The 18695-nt window shown below is 44.3% G+C and overlaps 1 protein-coding gene across 6 annotated transcripts in view; it reads left to right on the forward strand.

Moving 5' to 3' along the window:
- The window catches only part of GRM5 (glutamate metabotropic receptor 5), a 289531-nt gene that overhangs the window by 199876 nt on the left and 70960 nt on the right, over positions 1–18695 (forward strand). For all 6 annotated transcript variants that reach the window (XM_072993554.2, XM_078390140.1, XM_020810962.3 and 3 more), the window contains exon 4: positions 6397–6632. In XM_072993554.2, the coding sequence (XP_072849655.2) occupies positions 6397–6632 (236 nt within the window). The remainder of the gene's footprint in view (positions 1–6396; positions 6633–18695) is intronic.

Below are 18695 nucleotides of genomic sequence, written 5' to 3' on the forward strand. Positions count from 1 at the left end.
GCTGCTGCTGCTGTTGTTGTTTTGACTTATATAATCTCTCATAGTGCTAGAACACTCTCTAGGCAATTTACAACTTAATTATTCAAACAGCAACTTTGATGCCCCAACAAGCTGGCTGCTCGTTTCACTGACCTCAGAAGGATGGAAGGCTGAGTCAACCTTGAGTCAGCTATCTGAGCCTGTTGTGTTCAAACTCAGGTCGTGAGCAGAGGCTTGACTGCAGGACTGCAGTTTAACTACTGCACCATGAAACCCGCTGAATGGTGTATCTGACCTCTCCAACCAGTTGAAAATTGTTGGTAAATTGCATATACTGCCTTGCAAAATACACCTCATCCTGCTATGATGGTAGAACCTACCTGGTGTCAATAGTCGTGATAGTAATTACAAGAGTCTCTTCATGTTCTTGTTTACAATTGAAGAAAATCGCACAGTACTGAACTATTTTTTCATATAGGTCTTTAAAGCCACACCTTCATATAAATACAATTACGTTCTTTCTTTCTTTGTCTAAGAATGGTAGGAATGTACGTATATCAGCAAATGTGTGTAATATTTTAGAGTTTTATAATAAATTTGTGAACAGTACTTTCCCTTCTTAAGCCAAAGTCAAAAATTTTGTTGACAAGATCTATGCTTTCGCCTACACGAAATCCTTTAAATGGCATGTAAAAATGTTTTAAATGCATTTTATGCACCTCATAATTTATTTTTCAGTCTCTCATTATTATGATACTCACACAATTAAGCTTCCTAAACTGTGAGTGAGCTTCCTAAACTTCCAGTGAGCACACTTCCCTGAGTGCTCAATGGAAGGACAGATCCTGAAGCTGAGGCTCCAATACTTTGGCCATCTCATGAGAAGAGAAGACACCCTGGAAAAGACCCTGATGTTGGGAAAGTGTGAGGGCAAGAGGAAAGGGGGACGACAGAGGACGAGATGGTTGGACAGTGTAATCAAAGTGACCAACATGAATTTGACACAACTCTGGGAGGCAGTGGAAGACAGGAGGGCCTGGTGTGCTCTGGTCCATGGGGTCACGAAGAGTCAGACACCACTTAACGACGAAACAACAACAACAACACTATGCGAAAGCATTTTGCTCTGTACCCCCTCTGAGAGTGCTTCTATATAATGGGAATCAACCTGGAAAACTATCAAAATAAATATTTTGAATGCACTCAGCATTTTTAGGCAGTTTCTGTATTTCAACTTCTTGTCCTCTGCAGATCCCTGGGGCTGATCAGTAGATTTCTAATGAAAGAGAACGGGAGAATCTGCCAGAGTTCATTCATTCTTGTTTGCAAATTTAAGAGCCCAAACTCTGGCAGCAGTTCTAATCCTCCATGGGTCTCAAGGGTATATTTGCAAAATAATACATAACATCGCTCTTTGTTGTTGTTGTGTGCTGTCAAGTAGGCCCTCACTTATGCCATCTCTATGAACGAGCAATCTCCACATGTCCTGTCCTTAACAGCCCTGCTCATCTCTTGTAAACTGAAGACTGTGTTTCCTAGGGAATCGTACCATCTCATATTTGTTGTTGTTGTTTAGTCATGTCTGACTCTTCGTGACCCCATGGACCCTCCTCTTCCTCTTTTCGTGTTGCATTCCACCTTTCCCAGCATGGTTGACTTTTCTAGAGAATCCTGTTTTCTCATGATGTGGCCAAAGTAAGACAGCATCAGCTTCAACCTTTTTTTGCCTCCAGAGATAGTTTAAGCTTGATTTGCTTTAGGACCCACTTGCTTGTCTTTCTGGCAGTCTGGGGTATCCGCAAAGCTCTTCTCTAACACCATATTTAAAATGAATTATTTAGTATGCGTATATATGCTTAGCCTGGAGAAAATTAATCTGAGAGTTGATTTGATAACCGTCTTCGAGACATGAAGGGCTCTTTCAATGGAAGGTAATGAAGCCAAGGTGGAGCAAGCTTATTTTCTGTTTCTCCAGGTGGTAGGTCCCAGATTAAAATCAGAAGAAAGGAGATTTTGACTAAATATTAGGAAGAACTTACTGATGGCATGAGTTGTTCAACAGTGGCACGGAGTATTGTAGAAAGTGGTGAGTCTCCTCCTCTTGGTGATGACTAGGCAGCAGGGATGGGGACTCAAGTCATGGGCTCGCTGTCAAGTTGGACTCAAGTTGGACTTGACTTGGACACAGATTTTTTTTTTCAATGATTTGAACTTGACTTGCAACTCAGAACCCACTGACCCCACTCCCCTTTCTTCTGGGGAAGCTTATTTTTAATAGGAGCTTAGACTTGGGACTTGGACTCCAAAGACCTGGCTACATCCCTACTAAGCACACCTTGGTTGGCTATCTGTCAGGTGTGGGTGCTCTAGCAGTGTGTTTCCTGCATCGGTAGGGGGTTGATGATTCTTGCAATCCATCCCTGGTCCACAGTTCTGTAATTCTATGACAGATCTATAGAATCCATTCTGTGTCACCATTGGCTTGCTAAAACGTCCACTGTTTTAATTATCCTGCGATGCCATGGAAAGAGCTTCTCTTTCCCCCCCCCCATTGTTAATGCAGAATTCTTAGGCATTTGCAGATACATAAGCAACAAACATTGTTTATGGTTGGGGTGCTATGGCGTGTATATACAATTGTTTCTCACCTCTGTTTTCCCTTTTTACATATTGGAATGTGTGCCGTGGGGGAAATGCCCACAAACCGCACAGTTGCCTTGATCCAAGCTTGATTTGGTTTCAGAGGTAATAATAGTCTAGCAACCCATTTCCCACCTTTGTGGTGCACTTTGTTTGCCAAGATATTTCAACAGACATTGCAAAGCAAAGTGCAGACAATTGAGAAGAATGAGAGCACAGTGCTTGCTATTCCTTGCAGACGCAATTATTGTAACTGTGGTGAGAGGTATATTTAAAACCACAATTTTGGCCCTGCTCAATAATACAGACCAGAAATGTAGCTAATCAGCTTGTCCCGCATTCACTGCCTTTATGAGTCTGTGTGACTCCATGTAAGAAAAAGAGGGAGATATGAGCCCTCCGTTTCTAAACATTCTCTTCTGTTTTGATTCCATCCTGTCACTCTGTGTCCACTTCTTCTCCCTGAAAACAGAGCTGAGATAGGTCACAGCAATATTAAGTAAAAGCAGGTTTCTGTTAGAGGCAGAACATGGACAACGGTGCAAAGTTGGCTAAAGTAACAGAATAATTTAAAACATGTCCACGAAGCCATAATAAAAGCTGGCTGGATAGCTTGGTGGTTTAGGTATATAGCCGGAGAGCCAGAGATTGAGTGATGCACTCCCCACGGTGCCTCTTGCAAGTAAAGCCAGCCTGGGTGGCCTTGGGCAAAAATGACACAATCTGAGACACTTCCAGGAGAAAGGAATGAGAAACCACTTCTGAGTATTCTCTACCTGGGAAAACCTGAAGAGGAGGACCATAAATCAGAACTGACTTGATAGCACATGATTATTATAAGTCATAAAGAACACCCCCATCCTCCGCCAGTGCTGAACTGTCCAAAGCCCGTTGCCGTCATCGTCTCCTCCTCCTCAGGCAGAGGAGCTTCGGAACTTAAAAGTGGCTACTGACAAAGTTGCCATCCATTGTGTCTGCCAGCAGTGGCAGTGAGATGACCTCCCTTGGACACCTCAAAGCTTGGGCAAGCTGGAGTGGGGGGAGGGGAATAGAGTCTTTTAAATGGCTTTGACCCAAGTTGTTTTGTGCCTAAAACCAACTCTTGTGAGACTCTGAGACAAGGATTCTGCCCCAGTTGCATTCCTTTCCTGGTTCTTATTGGTAGATTATACACTAAGGATCAAGTTAGATCTATTCTCATGCCTTTAATCCTTGTGTTTCAGCATTGAAAGAAAAGAAGAGGAGCTAGGTAATGGTCTTGATCTGGGTCTTTAACACTTTACCTAACCCCACAGCAGTCTTAATCCTCTCCATGCTTGCTATTTGCAACAGGAGGAAAGTTCTCATCAGCATCCTCACATACATATGATATTGCTGGTAATGGATGGTTTTAGTGCACAGTTGTTTCCTGTGCCACTGTACTTGGCTGTTAAGGTTTAATTGATGGCTCTGAGACTCCATGAGGAATGGACGGTCAGGCTGCAATTTATTGGTTGATGAGGGACGCCGCCATGAATTGATGAAACCAGCTTCTTTCTCCAAAGGACCAATTTTGAACATGAATTCAGTTCAGCTGGGAATGGTCTTCAGAGTCCTACAACTGATAATTCCACATCGATGGCAAATGGCAGCCATTGGGTCTGATAGGGTAAAAGGCATACCAGCCAAGGCTGGGCAAAGCCAAAGTTAAAGGTAACCTGTGCTTGCATGCACTGATTCAGAAACCTTGAGTCATTTAGACATTCATTCACAACTCAGAAGCAGGAAAATGAGTATTTCTCATGAATGAGGAAGGTTTCTACCTTATGTTTGCTTTCCTATGCCTGGTTTCAATATCACAGTGTTAACCTATACACTCACTCACTCACTCACTCACTCACTCACTCACTCACTCACTCACTCACTCACTCACTCACTCACTCATTCATTCATTCATTCATTCATTCATTCATTCATTCATTCATTCATTCATTCATTCATTCATTCATTCATTCATTCATTCATTTTATTTTATTTTCCTTCTCTCCACACGTTCCCTTCCTCTGCTATATTATAGCTAGGAGGTCACCAGAAAAGGAACTCAGCTTCTGAATCTCCACCCTTGGTGAGGAGGAAGCCAGAGGTGTGCTGGGTGTGGGTAAGACAGCAAGGATTTCCAGTGAAACAGCTTCTGCTTCTCCACATTTTATTACAAGAAGAATCCATGTCTTTCAAGCATCACCCCATGAATGATCTGTTAGCATGTTGTTTAAATTACACAGTTGCACACAACTTGTTGTTAAATATTGTTTTGTTTTGTTTTTTGTACTACAGTGTTATCCAGAAGGACCAATTGACGTAACAGAATGAAACCAATAGATAGTCATCTTCATCACGGTCGTCATTCATCAGCTCCATTCTCACAGTCATCCTCATCCTCATGGTCACCTTAATCATCAATGTCTTGCATATGTATGACATAAGGTAGTCCTGCCTTAATCCTTCATAACCTGGGCACAGGTTCTGGCTGCATTTGCGACCAACCTGAGTTCTGGGGTGTAGGGATAATTTTATTGGCTTTTGCATAACAATCAGAAAAGATCATACAAACATTTTTCAGACTGGTATTTGAGATCTGTGGATGCAATAGCAGATCCGTGTGTTACAAGTTTATCCTGAGTACCATGCTCCCACATCTAGGAAACCCTTGCTCTCCTACTTGCATGAACCTATTGATGATCAACCCCTGAGTATGCTTTAGCTGCTTGAGTGCTGGAATTGTAGCACCACGGACAGCTCCTGGCAGCACTCTGGTTCAACTAAGGTCTTCTGTCTTTCTTTGGCCAGATGGCTTATCCCTGGTCCAAGTTGCTTTCTGAGGAAATGCTCTTTTAGCTGGGAGTTTTGCCCAGAAGGTGTTATCCTTTGGTGTCCTCATTTGGGGAACTGTGTCTGAAGAACTCCCAGATGTAGCATTATGGGTCTTACATTCGAAATACAGACTATAGGTAATGGCACACCATTAGAAGAGATAATTCTTTTAGTGTTGAAAGAAACCTGTCACACCAGGAGTTTTTCACACCTCCCATGGTTTGCCAAATAGTTTGATTTCTTTTGTGATTGGTCATCTGGGAGGTAAACAGGGGCTTCATTTGTAAGTATGATTCTTTGGACACAAAATCAGAAAGACTAATTTCTAGTAACATGCTGTCTATAATCCATCATTTGACTCCTGATTATGAATTTCTGCAGATGACTACTAGTCTTTCTGATTTAACTGGCAGCTTTTCCCTGTGTCAGAATGAGGCAGCTTCTCTGGATGAGGATCAAGAGTAGAGGTTGGAAAACCTTCTTTTGGGGAGCTATAATTCCTAGAATTTACAGGCAACAAGGCCTGAGGGATACTGGGAATTGTACTCAAAAAAGAAATTTTCCAGAGCTCTGGTTAAACCTTGATACTCCCAGAAGGGTGACAGAGTGGGTGGAAGCCAAAGGAAACCCCATATCTTGTCATACATGTAAGTGTAAAAAGAAAGACAACTAAATTACCATATTTTTCGCTCCATAAAACGCACCTTTCCATAAGATGCACCAATTTTTAGGAGAAGAAAACAGGAAAATATAATCTGTTTTCTTCGCTCCATAAGACGCACAGACTTCCCCCCCTGTTTTGTGGGGGAAAAGTGCGTCTTATGGTGCAAAAAATACGGTAGTTAGGAACCTGCCAATAACTCACTTTAGTGGTCCTTAGCACCCATGTTCTCACCCAGAGTTTCCCTTTTTATTTCCTCTTTTCAGTGACGGCTGGGCAGACAGGTATGACGTGACAGACGGCTACCAGCGTGAAGCCGCTGGTGGGATCACAATCAAGCTCCAGTCTCCCGATGTGAAATGGTTTGATGATTATTACCTGCAGCTTCAGCCAGACACCAATCACCGAAACCCATGGTTTCAAGAATTTTGGCAGCACCGATTCCAGTGCCGGCTGAAAGGATCCCCTCAGGAGAATCCCAAATTCAATAAGACCTGCAGCAGTGAGTATCTTTATTCCTCTGTGTTTGCACAGTTAAAACAAATTATGTCTAAAAGTTCTTATACATCAATAAGCATTAGAGGACAGACTGTTGGGGTGAAGTTGTGCTGATTTTAAATGTTTTCCATAGGATGGTATTTCTGGAAAGTTAGAAGCTTCTACCTCAAGCCCATGTCATTCTTGCTGTTGAGGAAGGCGCAGCACATGGATCAATAATAGTAACAGGAGCAGTAGTAACAGCAACTACAACAGCTGAAAAAGCAGCATTACACCACACATTGTAACACATTCTGGGGGGAAAATACTGGCCTAACAATGTTCCTTTTAAAAAAAACTGGCAGTGCTATTACTTTCCCAGACATAAAGAGTAATGCTTACATGTAACTTTTCCCCCATGATTGATGTGGAAGGGCTAAAGGTCTTTTCCTGAAGCATTTTGAGGAGTCTGTCTCCCCAGCCCTCCAAAAATTTAGTCCATTGGCTCAAATTTTTTAGGCATTCCATTTCAGAAAAAAAGGCAAAGAAAAATGCAGAAGCAGAGCAGAACTCCGGGGGAGCATATGGCTCCTAAGAACTCTTAAAGTGAGTTATTGGCCAGATATACACAGCCAATGCACCAAGTTACCAAAATGCTTATAAAGATGACGGCAGTAAAGTAATTGGGGGAGGGAGGGGCTTTGGAATGAGTTACATATTTTTTTTTCTTAAAAGGAACTTTTAATGTTTCCTGAGACACTCCCAGAACAGTTAAGTAGAAAGTATCAGCATCAAAGATACCAATGCAGAACGTTCCCCCCCCCATCTATGTAATGGTTGTTGAGGGTTTTTCGGGCTTTTTGGGTGTGTTCTGAAGGTTGTTCTTCCTGATGTCTCTGTGGCCGGTGAAACGTCAGGAAGAACAACCTTCAGAACACGGCCAAAAAGCCCAAAAAACCCTCAACAACCATTAGATCCCGGCTGTGAAAGCCTTCGCGAATATCTATCTATCTATCTATCTATCTATCTATCTATCTATCTATCTATCTATCTATCTATCTATCTATCTATCTATCTATCTATCTATCTATCTATCTATCTATCTATCTATCTATCTATCTTATCTCCCTTAGAAAAATCTGAATTATAGCTCTATTCAGCCATTTTAAGAAAGATGAATTTGAACGTTTGAGTGAGAAAAGCATTCTAGTTCTGCCTCCTCCATGTCACTGTCACTTTCTCCATGGGAAGCACAGTCTGAAGAGGGCAGAGTTTACAATTCAATGACCCTACTCTAAGCATGCTTTACTACACTAAGCAACAGGATTTGGGCCGTTATTTGTTGTGTGTTTATATACCGAAAGTGTTTCACTTGTCTCCTCACAGTAAAATGAAGTATAATAAAATAGACTAAAAACATTCTTTAGAAGTCGTCTGAAGGGCTGTCATAGGGAAGAAAGCTTCAGAGGGGAGGGCCTGAAGTAGTAGATTCAGACTACAAGAAGGGAGACACTGACGAAACCATGTAGGATAGTAGTTGTTGTTTGACAATGGAGAAAATGATAGACTTTCCTTCATGGGAGATTTTCAAATGGTTGTCAGATGGCCATCCATCAGCGTTGCTCTTGTAGTTGATTTTCTGCATCATCAAGGGCTTAGATTCAGAGACCTCCCAGGTCTTTTCCATCTCTACAGTTCTACAGCTTCTTGAAAGAACAACTCAAAAACAATAAAAGTCCATTTTAAAACCAGTTTTAAATAGTGAAGGTCTTGACGAATAATATAGTTTTGGCAGCCCAGCAGAAGCACAACAAAGATGATGACAGCATGACCTCTCTTGGGAGTCCATCCCAGTAAACCAAGCAAAAAAACAAAAGAAAAATTAAAAAATGAAAGACGACAAAAACATTGTGGCACCTTGAGGAATGTGTTTTAATGTGAGCTTTCATGGATAAGTCCCCTTCCTCAGGCGTAAGAGTGGGACTACAATTTGAGGGGCTGCTATGGAGAAAGCCCTGTTTCAAATACTCAACCACTTAACCTCATTAGAGATGGGCACGAACTGGTTCATCCTGGTTTGCAGTAAAAACAACAACAATGACAACGACAAGAGGGAAGTTGTCAAAGCTTCCTTGTCCTTCATTCCATGGTGAGGTTAAAATTAAAACATCCAGCTCGCTTCTGGCTAGACATTTTCATCGCACTTAATCCAAACACTTGCTGCTACCTCAGCCGAGGGGATTGATTTTCTGCCCGGCTGAAACCTCGCCGCAAGTGTAACATTTTCAGAGTTATCCAACTTGATTCTCGGTGCTTTCAGTTCCCTGTCACAAGAGGACTGGAATGAGCTGCCTTGAGTTACAAAAGGAAGATTAATTTCTTTAAATAAAAACACAGACACTTGTCTCTTGTAGGGGAGAAAGTGGAAGAAACGGAAAAAGAAGCTCTTCAACCAGGAAGAACGATTTGTGCGTTTAAAGCGTTGCCAAGGCTGTAATTAAGGTCAAGCAACTGGGGGTTTGCCCCAGGGCACGAACTTTTAGAGGGCACTAAAATCTAGCAGTGAATGTCAGGAAGATAAACAACACTTCCCAACACTTAATTTTTTTTTCCATTTTGTAAAGAAAAACATACACTTTCTCTTTTTTGCAGAGGAACCTGATTCCCTTCCATCTGTTTCTCTGAAAAGTGCCTTCATGATTGGCAGATGATGCCACTTAGCCTATCTCTCCCTTATTATAATAATAATCTTAGAACTTCAGAGCTGAATATGACCCTATAGACTACTGGTTCTTTGGGCAGGATTCCCTCCTGTCATCACGTGATTATTTTTATTTTCCCCCATCATGAACCATATTACTATTGTTGCTTTTTATTTTATTATATGGTTTTTATTCTATTTCTATTCTATTTTTATTGTTAGCCGCCCAGAGTAGACTTGTGTCTAGATGGGAGAGGTATAAATTTAATAAAAAAATAAAAAATATTGAATCCAGCCCCTGTCAAGGAGGCTGAGTGGGGAATTGAACTCTCAACCTACCTAAACCACAGAGCTATCCAGCAGTTTATGAGACAGATGGGAATCTTCTGAGAGCCAGATTAAGTCCACCAGCTAGGGACAGGATTTTTATATTTCCTGGACTACACATTCCATAATTCCCCATTCTGGGAGTTTTACCACATTATGTTGATCTACATGTGGCTTTTGTTGTTGTTTAGTAATTTAGTCGTGTCCGACTCTTCGTGACCCCATGGACCAGAGCATGCCAGGCCCTCCTGTCTTCCACGGCCTCCCAGAGCTGGATCAAATTCATGTTGGTAGCTTTGATGACACTGTCCAACCATCTCATCCTCTGTCATCCCCTTCTCCTCTTGCCTTCACACTTTCCCAACATCAGGGTCTTTTCCAGGGAGTCTTCTCTTCTCATGAGATGGCCAAAGTATTGGAGCCTCAGCTTCAGGATCTATCCTTCCAGCGAGCACTCAGGGTTGATTTCCTTCAGAATGGATAGGTTTGTTCTCTTTGCAGTCCAGGGGACTCTCAAGAGTCTCCTCCAGCACCACAATTCAATTCATGTGGCTTACCTGGTAGAAAAGGCTTAAACTGGAAGGCTTTGAAATGTAACTAACTAGACCTAGTTCCACCAAAGTTTCCTGTTCCTGCCCCAGTGCTAGCTGGGAGCTTTCTTAATGAAAAGGAAGTTAGGAAGAACCAAACTTGGGCCTTGTAGTTTAGGCCTTTTGTCCCAGGTGAGCCACATTTAGGTGGCTGTAAAATGTGTGTCTGTCAGATAGAACTCCCAGAATGGGGAATCATGGGTTTGTAGTCTAAGGGGGGGGGGGAAACATCCTTCCCACAGGCTGCAGATTCCCTTCCCCTCAAATAAAGTGATCAGCCATCTTTGGGTGGGGGCTAAAACTGAGCAATTCTGGTGCTTGATGAAAGCCTAGTTCTTATTTCTTGGTCATTACTTCCTCATCTTTAATTACCTTTGGATTGTCCTGCTTTACAAGCAGACTCTGCCTTCAAATAGAGAACTGATCTTTGATAGCCATTAAGTGGAGGCCTATTCTCCATAACACAAGACATACAGGTACTCTGTGTGTAGTTTTGCAGAAGGATCAAACTAAAAACAGAATATACATGTGGACAGTGGAACCACTTTGGGTCAAATCCTGGCTTATTAGCAATAATGTCATCCTAGACGCATTTCTTTGTTTATTAGATGGCTTAACAAATAAACAATTTCCCTGGTATTGAAAAGCATAGGTTTCATTTCAGTTAAATCCCTCCATGTTTCCCTCCTCCTTGCTATTCTCGTAGGAATGGCTTCCGTGAAGTTAAGTGTGAAACAAATCCCATCTCAATTTAACTTCTATTCACTTGATCCAAAATTATCTCCCACGTAAGTTAGCATCAGGACATCTGCCATATAACACAGCACAAATCCCCCTGGATCAAGATCGTCCGGCACTTAAAAAGAAAAAGGACAGTACATAATAAGACAGATGCTTTTTTTTTGTTCAGAAAGAACAGCTTTGTTGCTGCTTAAGCAAGTTACATTTCTGTTGAGTGACTCGTATAGTTAATTACACAGCATGTGCACACTTAATTTGGAGAATGAATATGTTCTTAAAATGGTGCATATCGCAGCATAATCCCCTGCAAAGTGTTTCGTTTAATTTCCATCAAAATGAATATTTCTGTGTAATCTTTCTTCGTACCTACCATGCTGACTATTTCAAATTGGGAAGAAATCTTACAAGAGTGATACCCAGAATGGTATAATGGGCAGACTAAGACTCAGGAGATCTGAGTTCAAATTCCTACTCGGCCACTAAAGCTCATGAAGGGTTGAACTGGTAAAAGCACTCCTTAATTATCTCACTTGTATTTTAAGTCCTGTTAGGGTCACTATATGTATCTTCTTGGGACGTGGTGGCGCTGTGGGCTAAACCGCAGAAGCCTGTGCTGCAGGGTCAGAAGACCAAGCAGTCGTAAGATCGAATCCACGCAACGGAGTGAGCTCCCGTCGCTTGTCCCAGCTCCCGCCAACCTAGCGGTTCGAAAGCATGCAAATGCAAATAGATCAATAGGGACCACCCTCGGTGGGAAGGTAACAGCGTTCCGTGTCTAAGTCGCACTGGCCATGTGACCACGGAAGATTGTCTTCAGACAATGCAGATCAGCATTCCTGCGCTCGGGGGAGCCGAATTTCATCCGCCTTCCGCAGCTCACCGAGTGAGAGACGGTGGGTTTGTGGTTGGCCGGCTGCCAGCCTTTTGCCAAGGGAACTGGCTAAGTCACCCTTGCTCTGCAGGATTGGGCCCTGTCACTTCTTGGCTGCCTCCTCCCCTTCCCTACATCAGCCACCTGGCTCAAGGGGAAAAGAAGGCTTTTAAGTCGGAGCTGCTTCTGGGGCCCTTTCAGATCTGCACTCCTGCGCTCGGGGGAGCCGAATTTCAACTGCCTTCCGCAGCTCACCGAGTGAGAGATGGTGGGACTATGGCTGGGCTCCCACCGGCTGCCAGATTCCCTGAAGGAACTGGCTGGGGAACAAGCTGGGAAACAGGGGGGTCTGAGGGGTCTCTGGGGCAATCAATAGAGACAATATACGGCAGGGGAAGATATGGCGGTGGGAGTAGAGCATGCCCGCGTAGGAGAAAGGAGGTTAGCTACCTTACACCTATCCCCCTTTCTAGCTCTACTCCCAGCCAAACGGTACCAGGTGACCATATCAGCCACCCCCCGGGCCACATGGTATTGTTGCTAAATGCCAGGTCGGCAAAAAACAAGACTGCCCTCATCCATGACCTAATTTTGGATGAGGGGGCCGACCTGGCATGCATTAGTGAGACCTGGGTGGGAGAAGAAGGAGGAGTTCCTCTATCTCAGTTATGTCCCCCTGGGTACTTGGTCCAAAACCAGGGTTGCCCGGAGGGGCGGGGAGGAGGTGTGGCAATAGTCTACAAGGATTGCTTCCATTTTTCCAAGCTCCCTGTCCCCTTGGGAAATGGTCTAGAGGGCCTGTATTGTGTGTTGGGCTTGCGAGACAGACTAGGGATTCTGCTGGTGTACTGCCCACCCTGCTGCTTACCAACAGTCTCCCTACCTGAGCTGACGGAGGTGATCTCGGATCTGGTGGTGAGGACCCCCAGACTTTTGGTACTGGGGGACCTCAATCTCCATGCCGAGGCCACTTTATCAGGGGCAGCTCAGGACTTCATGGCCGCCATGACAACCATGGGGCTGTCTCAACATGTCATCGGCCCGACTCATGAAAGGCCATACACTTGACCTAGTATTCTCTACGGGACAGGAGGATGGTGGTCCGGATGTGGTGGATTTATCTTTGACTCCGTTGTCATGGTCGGACCATTTCCTGGTAAAATTTAGACTCTCAGCCACTACTACCCTCTGCAGGGGTGGGGGATCAATTAAAATGATCCGCCCCCGGAGACTTATGGATCCTGAAGGATTCCTGAATGCTCTAGGGGAGTTTCCAGCTGATATGGTCGGCGCTCCTGTCGAAGCCCAGGTCGCCTTGTGGTACAAGGAGATGGCCCGGGCGGTTGACACGATCGCACCTAGGCGCCCTCTCCCTGCCCGCAGAGCCTATAAGGCTCCATGGTACACAGAGGAGCTTTTGGCCATGAAACGGTTGGGGAGACGGCTTGAGCGCAGATGGAGGAAATATCGCTGCGACTATGACCAAACACAGCTTAGAGCCCATTATCGGGCCTACTCTGTGGCAATACGGCTGGCAAAACGCCAGTATTTCTCCAGCCGTATCGCTTCCTCGGTGTGTTGTCCAGCAGAGCTATTTCGAGTGGTCCGGGACCTTCTTCAACCTAATGGTTCGGTGGAGGTCCTGGACTCCTCAGTGGCTCGCTGTAATGAATTTGTTACACACTTTGAGGGGAAAATTGCTCAGATTCGCAAAAATTTGGACTCCACTGTTGATGCAGAGCCCATGGTTGTGTCCAGTGCTCCAGACTTATGTCATAATTTATTGGATGAGTTTCAGTTGTTGCGACCTGAGGATGTGGACAGGGTGCTTGGATCGGTTCGTGCCACCACTACACAACTCGACCCTTGCCCATCATGGCTAGTAAAGAAATGTGCCAGGGGAGTTTGCACCTGGATCCTGGAGGTCATCAACTCCTCGTTAAGAGAGGGAGTGGTTCCTGCCCCATTAAAGGAGGCAGTGATTCACCCACTCCTAAAAAAACCTAATCTGGATCCAGGTCTAGTGAACAACTATCGTCCAATAGCAAACCTCCCTTTTCTGGGCAAGGTGTTGGAACGTGTGGTGGCTGAACAGCTCCAGGTTCTCCTGGATGAAACGGATTATCTAGATCCATTTCAATCGGGTTTCAGGCCGGGTTATGGGACGGAAACTGCCTTGGTCGCCCTATTTGACGACCTTTGCCGGGAGAAAGACAGGGGTAATGCATCCCTGTTGATTCTCCTGGACCTCTCAGCGGCTTTCAACACCATCGACCATGGTGTCCTTCTGGACAGACTGGCTGGGATGGGAATTGGAGGCACTGTTTTACAGTGGTTCCGTTCCTACCTGGCTGATCAAGTCCAGAAGGTGGTGCTGGGGGAGAGTAGCTCTGACCCATGGCGGTTGCGTCATGGGGTTCCTCAGGGCTCTATACTGTCCCCCATGCTGTTCAATATCTACATGAAACCCCTGGGGGAGGTTGTTAGGAGGTTTGGGCTGAGGAGTCAGCAATATGCTGACGACACCCAGCTCTACCTCTCATTTTCTACCAATCCAGGTGTGGCAGTCACCGTTCTGAACTCGTGCCTGGACTCGATAATGGTCTGGATGAGGGTCAATAAACTGAGGCTCAATCCAGACAAGTCTAAAGTGCTGCTGGTAGGTGCCCCGCCAGATAGGTTAAAAGGCCATCTCCTTACCTTAGACGGGATTATACTCCCCCTAAAGGATAGGGTCCGCAGCTTGGGGGTGCTCCTTGACCCCAGTCTGACCTTGGAAGCCCAGGTGGACGCGGTGTCCAGGGGTGCCTTCTTACAGCTGCGGAGAATATATCAACTTCGCCCTTACCTGGATGAGCGGAGCCTGGCAGCAGTCACTCATGCACTGGTAACAACCAGACTGGATTACTGCAATGCGCTATATGTGGGGCAGCCTTTGAAGACGGTCCGACGACTGCAACTGGCACAGAACCGGGCTGCGCGGCTGGTAAGTGGTGCCGCCGCACGGACTCATATCACGCCGGTTCTGAAAAATTTACACTGGCTGCCGGTTGCTGCTCGGGCCCAATTCAAAGTGCTTACTTTGACATATAAAGCCCTAAACGGCTTAGGACCTGGTTACCTAAAGGACCGCCTTCTTCCATATGTGCCTGCCCGTCCTCTAAGATCAGGCCAGGAGGCCCTTCTGAAGGTGCCATCCCTGAAAGAGGTGAAGGGGATGGCATGTCGGAATAGGGCCTTCTCGGTTGTTGCCCCCAACTTTGGAACACCCTCCCTAGAGAGATCCGCCTGGCTCCGACACTCTTGGCCTTTTGGCGCCAGGCAAAGACCTTTCTGTTCACCCAGCATTTTAATTAATTAATTTTGAGGTTTTAAGAAATATTTTAATATATGCTATTTTATACTGTTTCTTAAAATGTTTTTAATGTTTTTAAGTTTTAATGTTGTATGCCGCCCAGAAGCCACTGGCAATGGTGCGGCTAAAAAATATTGTAAATAAATAAATAAATAAATAAATAAAACGCTGGCTCTATGGCTTGGAAACGGGGATGAGCACTGCCCGCTCAAGTCGGACACGACTGGACAAAAAATATCAAGGGGAACCTTTACCTTTACCTTAGGCCTCATCTAGAGTACTGCATCCAATTCTGGCCACCAAACTTCAATAAGGATGCCAACAAACCAAAGCAAGTTCAGAGGAGGGCAATGAGGATGATCAGGAGACTGGAAACCAAGCCCTGTTAGGAAAGACTGAAAGAACTGGGCATGTTTAGCCGTCAGAAAAGAAGACTGAAGGGAGATAGGATAGCACTTTTCAAATACTTGAAAGGCAGTCATACAGAGGAGGGGCAGGATCTGTTCTCCACCATTCCAGACTGCATGACACAGAACAATGGTCTCAAGCTACAGGAAGCCATATTTCTGTTGAATATCAGGAAAAAGTTCCTAGCTGTTAGAGCAGTATGACAATGGGATTGAGACCTTGGAAGATGGTGAGTGCCCTAATGCTAGAGGCATTGAAAAGAAAATTGGACAACCATCTGTCAGATATGCTTTGATCTGGATGCCTTTATTGAGCAGGTGGTTGGACCCAATGGCCTTAATAGGGCCCCCTTCCAAGTCATTTATTCTATGATTCTGTAATTTTCCAAAAACAGTGGAATATCTGAAATGCACCATCTGATTACTGACGATAATAATATAATAATTGCATGTTGTCAAGTCAGTTCTGACTTATGGCGACCCTTTATAAGGTTTTCTAGGTAGAGAATATACAGAAGTTGATTATCATCCCCTTCTTCTGGAGGCATCCTGGGACAATTTGCCCAAGGCTACACAGGCTGGCTGTGTTTGCAGAAGGCACAAACTCCCAACTTCTGGCTCCGTAGCCAAGTATCTAAACCACTATCTAGCCAGCTGACTACAGACTGTTGTTATTTAGTCGTTAAGTCATGTCCAACGCTTCGTGACCCCCATGGACCAGAGCACGCCAGGCCCTCCTACTTTCCACTGCCTCCTGTCCTTTTGTGCTTGATGCTGTCTAATCAAGACTCACTTTACCAGGGCCAGCAACTGTGGGTGGACCTCCAGCCTCCCAGTCTCTCTGACATGCTGGTAGCAAGTGATGGATGAAGGGTACAACTTTCCTTGGGAAATATAGTTCCTCCTAAGAGCTATTCAGTATAGTTCTTCTTTGGCTTGTTTTGTTAATTCTGAAGTTTCCGATTTAAGAGTTCTGAAAGCTGATCTTGAGTCTGACCCTAGCAAGCTTCACTGTCCTTTCATCAAGTCCATGTTAGACAAGCATATTTTTGAATGTTATTCTGTCTTATCAATTGCCCGGAAACGGAAAAATAGTACTAATAGCAATATGTTGGCCTAGACTGAATATTTTCTCCTTGTGGAACTAGCTTTCTATTTGCAGGGTGTTTGTTCATTTTATGCAGCAGAGTGTTCCAAAATTAATTTTTTTAAGTTGAATCAGCGTGAATGTGGCTACATTTCTACCATCCTGTATTGTCAGTCACCAAAGTATTCTTGTACAAAGAAAAAAGGAAAAAGAGAAAAAAACTGAGGGGCGGGGAGAATGTACTTGGAGATTGCCTGGCAACTGCATCTGAGGTGCTGAACTGCATAAAGAGAATTAAAACCTTTGGAATTGAAAGAGAAGTAGCAGAAGGGCTAAAATTTAGTGGGACTAATTTTTTAAAAAAATCAGAGAAAGTTGAATAATGGCAAAATGAGATGTGAAGCGAGACCGAAGAACATCTTGGAATATAAGTGAACAGATGCCCTAAGAGTTATCAGTAACCAAGGTGTGCCAAAAATTTCTCCTGTCATGATTTCAGGCATTCTTTTTCAATTCAAAATAAAGGAAATGTCTTCAGAAACTGAAAGTACATTTAAACTGTTCAAATGCCTCATATTCCTGTTCCTTCCTCATCCATCTCTCCCATTGTCACCACCCTCTTACCACCCCTTTCCCTGCATTTAAATCCATTTTTAAGTGTTTAGCAAGTGAAATAGTGCTGAGCTGACAAGACATAGTAAGTGTTTGCATTAGCGCTGTATCAGCTATAGCGCTAAATTAGGGGAAAATCATTTTTAAAGTAAATTTTCTTTCCAAATCACATTGCAGTTCTAGTCCTTAGCAGTGTGAAGGAAATCAAAAGGCGCAGGGCCCAGTCCCACACTGAGCCCTCTTCTGCACACCTGCAATGATATTATCTGAACATGCCCAGCAGCTGCTCCAAAGGACTGATGTAGATAATCACACAAGCTGAAATCAAGACAGTGTTTAAACTGTTGGATAGCTAGCTCAACGATGTAGATGTCTGACTATAGACTCAGAGGTAGAGAGTTCAATCCCCCTTGGTGCCTCCTTGACAAGGGCTAGACTCGATCCCTAGGGTCCCGTTCAGCTCTGCAGTTCTAAGTTGTTGTTGGGAAATTTGTGCAATTGCTTGAATTGCACAAATATGGCAAGAAAAAAAAAGAAGAAATTGAATGCACAAAAAAAGGGGGGGAAGTTTTGCAAAATGTCATTCTTGCAAAGGTGATAAATCTGTTGAAAATACCAAACAATTTCTCATTATCTTCAATCTTGAGGAGGAGAATATTGCACTTACACATCTTCCTGTGCAAGGACAAGACCACTGGGAATTTATATCCCTACAGTCCATGTACAGCCTTGAAGCATTCTGTGAAACTCAGTGCCAAAACTAAACACAGCCTGGCTCCCAATATTGAAAAATACAGCCTGTAAAAGATCAATGAACTCTACCCAGCCACAAGGGCCAGGGAGCCAGGGATCATTGCACAAAAAAGACCAGCTAACAACACCCATCAGTCACAGTAACAGATAATCTCTCCCCTCTTATCACAACAAAAACACGTTGATCACCCTGTCTCCTGAAAAAAGGACAAAAACTGTTCCCACAGCTATAAATACTCAACTATTCAACCAACAGCAACAGAGCATGGACAGAGTTCCTACTCCAGTCCTCTGAAGATGCCGGCCACAGAGACTGGCAAAACGTCAGGAAGAACAACCTTCAGAACACGGCCAAAGAGCCTGAAAAACCCACAACAACCATCAGTGGCAGTTTATTTTTCCGCTGAACGAGTATTTAGTGTTTCCCAGCCCCACCCCCTCTGGCAGGCGTCCACTAAGAGGCAGCTTCTGGAGTAGGCGGAGCAGGGAAGGTTGGGCGCTCCCTCTGAGTGGTTGCCCACTGGAGGAGGCGGGGCTGGAAACACTGTTTAGCCAAAAAAAAAAAAAATGGCATGAACCGCCAAACCAAGTGGTTCACACCCATCCCTAATGGCAATCCTTTTCAGGCTTTTAATAGCCTGGAG

Source organism: Pogona vitticeps, chromosome 3 (assembly GCF_051106095.1).
Source record: "Pogona vitticeps strain Pit_001003342236 chromosome 3, PviZW2.1, whole genome shotgun sequence".
NCBI lineage: Eukaryota > Metazoa > Chordata > Lepidosauria > Squamata > Agamidae > Pogona > Pogona vitticeps.